General features: G+C 40.3%; 1 protein-coding gene across 5 annotated transcripts; it reads right to left on the bottom strand.

The window, feature by feature from the left end:
* Positions 1–4,412: 4,412 nt before the first annotated feature.
* Positions 4,413–6,462, bottom strand: LOC131229306 (respiratory burst oxidase homolog protein E-like). 5 transcript variants are annotated; one of them, XR_009163260.1, is made up of 4 exons: positions 6,085–6,462; positions 5,515–5,633; positions 4,985–5,045; positions 4,413–4,688 (listed from the first exon to the last, which is right to left on the bottom strand). XR_009163260.1 is itself a non-coding variant. In XM_058225238.1 (4 exons), exons 1-3 carry the CDS (start codon positions 6,299–6,301, stop codon positions 5,031–5,033), a joined length of 267 nt encoding a protein of 88 aa, XP_058081221.1. In that variant the 5' UTR covers positions 6,302–6,462; the 3' UTR covers positions 4,413–4,688; positions 4,985–5,030. The 5 variants fall into 5 exon arrangements, 2 of the variants coding, with proteins under 2 accessions (XP_058081221.1, XP_058081212.1); XR_009163258.1 differs by having other exon boundaries at positions 5,562–5,633; XM_058225238.1 differs by having other exon boundaries at positions 5,562–5,633; positions 6,122–6,462.
* Between the last annotated feature and the right edge of the window lie 3,956 nt (positions 6,463–10,418).

Raw genomic sequence — 10,418 nt, 5'->3', positions numbered from 1 at the left:
AATTGTAACCCTCAACCTCCTTGTTTTCTCCTTGTTTACATACAAGGCATTTATGAACAGGGCAAGTAAATGGTTCTCCAGCAACTATCTCCTTTTTATGCTCTTCCGCTTCAGCATCATTTCCTGGATGAAGTAATTTTGTAACACATTCTGGATGATAGAAGTGGCCACACGTTGCAGAAACACGGGAAAACCTGAAAGCCAAAATGCCACAATGAATGAGCATCTTAGTCAGGAAGTTTTAAGCATTAAGGACATAGAAGTTTGAGCTACCGACCTAAAAATGTCTAAACTACACCCATTATAAAGCTAGAATGAAAGAAAATTGAATGTACACAACTACACATACCATCACTAAAGAGAATGTACCTAATGCCAGCCTTACCAAAAGAAGCAGCAGCTAAGGCATGCATTGGAGCAGGATTCCAGATCATATTCACAATATGTTATTGTGACTTCGACACATGAGAGATGAGACAGATAGTGGCAGGCTCGGTTATGCATGCACCACTGATAAAAAATCATGCCAGCCCATTCATTGGGTGGGCCAAATGTGCACATACTGTGAATTGTCCATCAATGCTTAATTGTCCATTTTTTTTCAAATACATGTGACCCATCTGCTGAGCAAACTGACCTCCTCTAGGCCGTGGCATGTACAAGGTAGGTGCACCAGATGAATGGCCCTGTTCTCACACAAACAGTGTTCCATTGGCATATCTTGAGTACCAAAAATATTTTGAGACAGCATTACTTGTTAGAGTTTTAATTGTAATACGACTGTGTTCTTATGACTGGTTTCTTGACTCTTATCAATTCTGTTTGATTTATCTTCATGAATAATCTTGAGAACTAGCTAGAGTGGTTAATGTATCTCTTTTTTTATATTCCTTGTTATACAAACAACTTGCAAGAAAGCCTTAAAAAGAATGGGATTGCTAGAATTGATCCTTATAATATCATCAGCAGTCACTTGACCATGATTCAATTTTTACATCATAGGCTGATTTCAGTTCAGTTAACGGCATCTACTATAAATGATGAGACAAAATGTTGTTATCCCTTTGTTTTACCAGTGAAATTAATAATCTAATCCTTCACAAAAAATTGTAATCATTCAAACAAGAAAAGACCAAATTAATATTTTTTAAGACTTGAAAATTCTGCTAGAATATAACAAACCTCAGCGTTGCTGGATTTATCAGAAGAGCCCAACTTGCCACAAAAAAAAAAAAACACTGATTCCATTTGTATTGGCAATTTGCGCACAATAAGTTTTGAATTGCCTGTGCCAAACCAACAATGTGAAGGTGAATGCCCCCAACTTTTGGAAGCAAGATGAACAAAAACATGACATATAGTAAAAACGAAAGATGGTTTCATAAGCGTGCATACTTTCACTTGAGCCTTAGACATGCCAAGAGATTTACAGGCTGAGTCAGCACCAGCATCTTTAGTTGCATGGAAGGACCTCAAACACCTCCCTTCACAACTGTATAAAAAAATTGAGTGAAATGCATGTGTCATTCAGTCATGGAGAGACGGGAAAAAAAAAAAGGAAAGAAAGAAAGGAGCATCAAGCGATGTTTAATGCTGACTTGACTGAATATCAAGCCTTGAGCATGAATATGGCCTGATACCAATAGACAAAAAAAAAAAAAAAATAGATATCATGTCGCATCAACAAATTAGTTATAGATAAATAATGAGGGTAAACTGTCAACATTCTTCAAAACAAAATTCTCGATTCATCAAGGCATAAAGGTTGTGCACTAATTATGATTTAAAAGAACATTTTAGTATTTTTCGATTAACATTTGATTCACCAATCACCATAGACAGTAAAATACCTGCTGAATAAATAATGTACATAATGAGGTTCTGGTGTCAGAAAGATGATATGGACATCAAATAGATAATTTATAATTACAGATTCATTGGCAAAATATCTTTGGGAAGATATCCATGATAAACAATAGAAACTACTGTGAACAGAAAAATGGTATTAAAAAACATCTTTACAGATACAGCAATATCCTTCTATTGCATGGGGAAATTTTCATTGGCTACATGCATGGACAATTCTTGAGATAAGGATGTCCATATCTACCTGGACGTTAACATCCATGAGGTGTCTGGGTGTGTGAATAGGGGTGTCCAGGGATGTTGTTGATTTGCATTTGGATGACACCTCATGGATATCCTTTTTGCTGAAGAATGTGCTATTGTGCCAGAGGAACATATATTCAAAGAGGCAATCCTCTGGCACTTGTGCCAACATGGCAGACACATGAGATTCACACCCTGTTGTGAGCAGGTCCTGAAATGTCAACATATGCTCTCTCCTGGAATCAAGGCCATGTAACATTGGGTTGAATCTGATGAAGTATAGTTTGCAGTAGTGAAGTGGAGAGCACTCACTTAAGACGGTTTTCCTAGATACCAAAAAATCAGATGAACAATACCAAACTGTTCCAGAAAAAAATTAGATGAACAACACACTTACCGAAACTGCTCTAATCAGATGAACCATTGATAGCTAATTGTTTGGAGCCCCGCCATTCAATTCACTATCAGCCGCACAGCAACCTATGCAACAACCTCAACAATTTGATATGTCACCCTGATTTTAGTTCTAAATGAGTGAAGCCTCAAATCCCAAGTCACTTCTAAATGTAACCCTGATTTTGGTTCTGGTTCTCTTTTTCTTAGAAATACTTCCATTGATATGATATGGTCCTATAAAGATATCAAGATGGGATGTGGTTTGACTAAATCTTGTTGTACTAGGTTCACCGATTGCTTTGAAGTTAGACTTGAAAGAAAGGTGACAACAATTTGAGGGCTCCTACCTCATTATGAATGCTAGTAAATGCTCATATGCGGAAATGATTCTGGTTAAGCATGGAACTATGAAGATGCAAAGCATTAAACAAACTGAATGGAATGAATATCAGGCAATACACCTTGCAAACACATACTATATTCTCTCTTTTTTTTAGCATACCAAACAAACATGCATAAAACCTAAAAGTGATTGTGCAGAAAAAGAAATAGAGAACAGGAAAAAAAAAAACACACCTTGTAGAGATGTCGGTTCCTTGTAGGAGAAATCAGGGCTTCAACCCTTTCGCCAGGAAGCACCAATAAGCATGCATGTATTTTATCCATATGTTCATCTATATGCGCACTGTACACATGACAATCTAGCATGGATAGGTTAGGAAGATCACTTGTAGACATGTTTTTTTTTTTTTGTTCTACAAGTTGTCTGCTAGTTTAGTGTGTAGCCATACATGCCGCTATAACCTACCACATTTTAACCAGTCTGTAGCATGTGGAGGATATGTACAAGTGCTATCCATCAGAGAACTCCTTCATAATGCAATTGAATCTTTAATTTGAAATTCAAATTTAGGTGAAGGGAAATGAAATAGTGTAAGTTGGTGACATGGCATGTGCTTGGCACATGACATGGTGTGTGGGTTGAAAGTTGAAGTGTATAAAAGAAGAAATGCAGGTTTATATTAGGAATTCCAGTCGCATCATATTTTGAAGAGCTGGAAGGAAGAACTAAAAAAATAATTCAGCCCTCTCCAAGAGCCAAGCCAAATCATATGAAGGTTTAAGAAGAAGAAAATAACCTGATGTATTTTCCTTCTTCTTCTTTTCTATTCTCTTCAATGTGAAAGATTTTAAGCGTCTTATGAAGCTTTCATCTTCATGGATGTTGATGTTTGTTATTTTTATTGTTTGAGATTGTGAAAGCTTTTATTAATTTGATAAAATATAGAAGAGACCAATAACTGAAATGAAACAAATGACATCAAACTTGTAAGAGATGCTTCCATGATAAGATCTCCTTCTTCATCACCATTTTCATCATCTACAGTAATCACAAACTAGAGAATAAAAGACATGTTAACTATAGTTTGAGAGCTACTGGTCTCAAAATTCAATGAACCAGAAGAAATAACTTAGGCTAGCTTTGGATGTAGTACCCATCTAAATTTCTTACATTAGTGGTCAAACAGAGCAAGCAAGCTGTTGTAGTACCCATCTACAATCAACAGCCCAACCTGTTCAAAATTAAAAAATTCTAAAAATAAAATAAAAAATCAATACCCATCTTTCCGAATTCTTTAAAAGGCAAACAAGTATAAGAACATATTTTGTTTCTGAACTGTAATTCTATCAATGTCTCATTAGTTAACCATATATTTTGTTTTCTTGCATGGCTGCTGTTTTCTTTCTTCTCCAATAGAAGGGAATTAAAAAGCATGATTTTGATGTAGCGAGTACAATAAAGTTGCAACAAATTCAAAACCTGATCAGTGCCTCTCCAGCTAAAAGAACCAGATCTAGGTTGTTAAGATAAATAATGAGCTTGGAAAGTGCTCTTATCAGTGTTGTTCATTATCGTGAAATGTAACATTTAATTATGCAACTGAGTACACAAATGCACACCAGTGAAGACATACAAGACTCGTGGAAGGTACTCCAACTACCAAAAGAGAAAAAGAGAAGGAAAACAAATTAACCCCAAAGATATCCTGCATAACAGTTACCTACATCCACCTAGCTATATCTACAAAAACAACATCCAATTTATTGCGAGTAGCCTTCTGGATAGCTTCATTTGCTACAATTGCCGGATCTTTTTCGTACCCTTTCGCAAATATAGGAAACTGAAAGGTAATTTTAGCAACAGTTGATCAGCTCAGAGAAATATTATCTTACAAAAATGAGACCAACTCTCTCTCCTATTTTACAGAAATAAGACGAAGAGTTAAAAAAAACTATTGCATGCCTGTGAACAACACACCAACAACTGCAAGCAGACTGTAAAATCCATTTTGAATTCTATATAATTGAATAAAAAGGACTTTGGGGCCCGCTTAATCCTGTAAAGCATATTGCAGTTCTTCAGAAACTGCTTAATGTTCCTTTCAGCTGAACATGCTTAATGTTCTTGTCTTCTTACCACACAACACATACATGCCCACCATTTCCTCAATAGTTGTCATCCTTTATGTTGTTGCACCCTGCATAATGAGAGGATACAAATCATTTTCATTCCTTGGAATTTTGTATTTCTGTAGTTGAAGCAGTGCTATTAATATCCACTAACAAACATTTTGAGATAAGCGGTGTGATCCAATAGCCATTGCAACTGAGAGAACAGTTGGTAATAAATGTCATATTGGTTTTAAAGTCTAAGGCTGCATTTGGAGCACAAGTGGATTTGAGTTGCAAACATTTAGTGGAAATGGCCACCCATGCAAAAGTTGGGCCACTCCATGAACATCACCTTTGTCGAGAATCAGCTTGCTCCACTCATCAGATGGGCCACCCCTGTATATTGATCCAGGCCCTGGGCTGTCCATTTATATCGATTGTGTGGCCCATCTGATGAGTGAATCTAGCTAATTGTGGAGCCCACCATTTGCATGGTCACACCAAATAATGATTACGAAAAATCAAATAAAAAACCACATATCAACAGTTTCAAACCTAAGAAACTCATGACACAATCCAAGGCATGAAAATATCGTGCTTACAGACAATATCCGTTCTCTATCATGCTCTCCCACTTCCTCTAGAAGCCTCACTTTCAATTGTTGAGGCATGTCCTGCAGCATCAAGTTTCAATGTAGGTCATCCAACCATACAACCATGTGGGCCGACTCATGGGTAGAGAAAAAAATTATGGGACTCAAATGCGATCCACACAAAACATTCCTTGTTGAGACATTTCATCAAACAGTTAGCATGCATCGCATACAGGAGATTATATACAATAGATTTTTTAGTTTTTACAAGTAAGGCCATTGTTCAATGACCTAAATTCTGATATTATATATGATCCATGCACCAAAAAACTGAAAAAAGGGGCCCAACTTGTATAAAATGAAAAGAAAAAAATTAATAATAACTGGTAATTTACTAAAAAATTGGAGATTGGTAAGGAACATAATCAAAAGACTTAATCAAAACCCTCAATTCAAAAGGCCCAAATTAGATGCATCAAGTGAAAAGCACCTAATCAATTGTCCATATCAAAAAATCCCGAATCAAATGTACCTTGATGATTTGGGCTATGATTGGAAGCACGGTGTACCGTGATGTAGCCGAAATTTTTAGGGTTGAGTTCTTCCATGATAAAAAAGGGGTATTCTTCTGCTTGTTCTTTCGACTTCAATAGCTTGTTCGTAAAAGCACTCGCCATGGCTGCATATGGAAGAAGAGAAGAAAAATCCTCACCTCTTGTACTTCCTCTCCTGTTATTTTCCCTCTGCATTGCTATACACCCTACGAAAACACCACCAAACCTCAATAAACAAAGAGAGAGAGAGAGAGAGAGGGTCGGTCGGTTTTTGTAGAGAGGAGAGAAGGGTTTTGGGAGATGAGGGTTTGAGAGCGTCGATTGTTGGAGAAGGGGTTAGGAGAGTAGGGATTCGGTAGAAGCGTGAGTGTGAGAGAGTGAGAGAGAGAGAGAGAAATGGGGGGAGATTTGGGCGTGGCTCTATTTTGAGCGCGCGCCCAATTTTGGGCGGAGGGACCGTGAATGGTCCTCTCAAAGGGGTTCCGTAGGGCCCACCATAGTGTATTTGCTTTATCCATTCCATCCATTAATTTTAATAAATTATTTTTGTTAATAATTCTAAACATAAAGTAGATTAAAGGCCCAAGGAGACCACACCATAGGAAGCACATATGATTTAATCTTCATATTTTCTACCGTGTGGTCCACTTTAGCCTTCGATCTATATGAGTTTTGGTTTCATGCCCTATAATAATATTTCAAAATATATAGACGGCTTAGATAGAACACATATAATTTTTTAGACCCTATAAGGCCCTTATACAACCATTAATTATTAATAGTGTGGCCCTTTTTTAGCTACGGATTAAAACCGTAGTAATTTTAGCTACGGTTTATATCCGTAGCAAAAAAGTAATGTAGTCTGTATCCTTTGCCTCTTTTTTTGGTAGTGAACAGAAAGCAAACTATCTTAATCCTAAATTCTTTAAAAGCAGTAAACCTAACTAGGAAAATAGAGGAAAGCTAATCAGTCATGCCACAAGGTTCCTTCTCCGGCCAATATCTTGATAAATTTCTCAGTAGGTTTCTCAACAAGATCATCTAAAAGCCCTTTTTACAATAGGCTTGGATGTCCTATATCAGGCCCGTATCCTAGTCCATACCGTTCCGTAGACTTTCACAATCCTCCAGGTCGATTTTCGGCAACCCGCGACCCGTAACCGGTATTTGCATGCGACCCTAAGTCGCAGCCCATATATCTCAAACGACTTGACCCAAGACTTGTACCCTTGTGACCGTGCCATCGCCGTGATTCCGATGCCATGTATTACTCGCCGAGGCGATACCTAGGCCAGGAGATGTGGGCCCGCGTTCAGTTTGAGAAAACACCACGCATTTATTAAACCCAAGAAAACATATCCCATCAAATTAATTAAGTACACATCAATCACTTCAAATGTCAAGTACAAACAACCCAAAGTCAACTCTCTCTCTCTCCACCCATACCTAGTCAAGTACACCTATCACTCCCCATCACTCCATCACTCACTCACACCCATCCCTCTCTCTCCTTACATCCCATCCTCTCTCTCTCTCTAATTTCTCCCAAGCAATCCCTCCATGAAGCGATCATCTAAGCTCCATGAGAGAGCTTTGTGGGGCCCACTTCTTACCTCCCATCTCCACCATCCAAGCTCATCTCAACCCTTGAATCATGATCCTTAGGAGCTCTAGGAGTGTTGATGAAAGAAGAAGCCCAAGAAGAAGCATAGGTGGGTGATTTTATTTATTTAATTTGTGATTTGAGGGCCCACATGTGGTGAGACCCATTAGAGGGGCCCATAGTGGCGAGGCCCCTCCCACAACTGGTCTCTTTCTTTTTCCCTCTTTCTCCCTCTCTCCATTTTTCTTATTTTGTTGGTGTTGATGATCCGTGGGGCCCACCTTGATGACATACTGAGTGCAGCACATGGGGCCACCGTGAGGTATCTGTTGATCCCAGTCGTCCATCATCTGGACAGTGGGCCAATAGCTATAGCTGCTGAACAACGTCAGCAAGCTCCGTAGGACCACCATGAAGTATGTGATTTATCTATGCCGACCATCAGAGGAGGCTGATAAAATGACGTCTAACAGTTGTGGGACCCACGTGGTATGTGTTATCCCCACACCATTCATCCTTGGGACCCACCTGCAGCAGTGGGGACCACCATGCTGTACGTGTGCAATGTCAAGGCCTTGGGCCTAGACATTGGCAGATATATATGTATATAAATAAATATTATATATATATATTGTAATATATACCATATATGTGGCCCTACATGGGACCCAACTGATGTATTGACGTCAGTAAGGACTGTGGGCCCCACATGATTTATCTGTTTTATCCACCCCCCATCTGTTCGTTCAGGGGTGGGACGTAGACCCACGTTAATGATCCACACTGTCCGTCTGATTGCTTCCCAACAGCATATAGCTAGTGTGCATGACATCACCCAGCTCTGAGGGTCCCACCATGGTACGGGCTTTGTCCCCATCGTCTATCTGTTTAATGGTGGCTAGCAACCACTGCCTGTAACTGCTGCACATGCAGCAGCAGCTCAGGGGTCCACCGTGATTTATGTATTCCTCCAAGCCATCCATCTGTATTGCCATGTGGGCCACACCGTGATGTATGTTTTGTAATTCACACCGTCCAGATTGTGCTGGACAATGTTGGACTATGATCGGATGGTGCTGATTAACCTAGACAATGTTTGGATGGTGCAGATTTACATGGGAAGGTTTAGGTGGTGCTGATGTACCTGGACAATGTTTGGATAGTCCTGATCATCATTAATGGGCCATGTACCCCATGGAATGATGGTGTACAGTAATACACATGTTACACCTATAACTATTGATAGGATTTTTGGTGTGATCCAAGCCCACTTGGGGCCCATCGGTGCGGCCCATCCACGGGGCCCATCATGATGTATTTTTTTGGCCCATGTGATGAGGCCCACCTATTGTGTATTTAGAACCCATAAGATGAGGCCCGACTTGATGTACACGAGGCCCATTATGATGTATTCAAGGCCCATGGGCGAGGCCTAATACGATGTATATGTGGCCCATTTAGTGAGGCCCATCATGATGTATATTAGGCCCATGTGAGAGGCCCATAGTGATGTGTAGTAGGCCCATGTGATGCGGCCCATAGTGATTTATAATAGGCCCATGTGAGCGGCCCATAGTGATGTGTAGTAGGCCCATGTGATGCAGCCCATAGTGTCGTGTAGTAGGCCCATGTGAGCAGCCCATAGTGTCGTGTAGTAGGCCCATGTGAGTGGCCCAGAGTGTTGTGTAGTAGACCCATGTGAGCGGCCCATAGTGTTGTGTAGTAGGCCTATGTGATGCAGCCCAGAGTGATGTGTGAGTGGCCCATGTGATGTACGTTAGGCCCGCTTGAGCGGCCCATTATGATATGTTTCCTAACCATGCGTTGAGGATCAATGCGATTTATTTTTGACTTGTATGATGAGGCCCATTGTGGTGTGTTGAAGGCCTATGGGTTGTGACCCTTTATGACGTATTCAGGGCCCATGGGACATGGCCCATTTGTTGGATATGAGGCCCAAGTAGTGTGGCCCACTTATTGTTTATGTAGCCCATTTGTTAAGACCCAATATGATGTATTGAGGGCCCATTTGATGAAGCCCGATGTGATATATATTGGCCCATTTGATGAGGCCCGATGTGATGTTTATGTGGTCATGAGTGAGGCTCAATGTGATGATTATTGGACCCAAGTGATGAGGCCCATTGTGATGAATATAAGGCCCACGAGTAAGACCCATCGTGATGTATATTAGGCCCTTGTGTGAGGTCATGGGTCTATTATATGTTTGGCCCTATGCGGGCCACTCCTTGGGAGCAATGTTGGTTCAATGTCCACATTGATGGGCAATGATGGCTGAATGTCCACATTGTGACCTTCCCTTAGGCCTTTTTAGGCCCATTCTCACTGATTTCGATTGTCGATTCCGATTGTAGAGGCCGAGTCCGATTGTCGAGGCCGATTCAGATTTTTAAGGCTGATTTTCGAGGCCGAGTCCAATTGTTGAGGCCGATTTCGATTATCGAGGCTGAGTCCAATTGCCAAGGCCGATTTCGATTATTGAGGCCGAGTCTAATTGTCGAGGTCGATTCCAATTGTCAAGGCCGATTGTTGAGGCTGATTTCGATTGTCGAGGCCAAGTTCGATTATCAAGGCCGATTTTAATTGTCGAGGCCGATTGTCGAGGTCGAGTCCGATTGTCAAGGCCGATTCCAATTGTTGAGGCCGAGTCTGATTGTTGAGGTCGATTTCAATTCTAATTATTGAGGT

The sequence above is a fragment of the Magnolia sinica genome, chromosome 2 (genome assembly GCF_029962835.1).
Source record: "Magnolia sinica isolate HGM2019 chromosome 2, MsV1, whole genome shotgun sequence".
Lineage (NCBI taxonomy): Eukaryota > Viridiplantae > Streptophyta > Magnoliopsida > Magnoliales > Magnoliaceae > Magnolia > Magnolia sinica.
The sequence above is the reverse complement of the archived record's forward strand: the minus strand, read 5'-3'. Positions and strand labels throughout refer to the sequence as shown.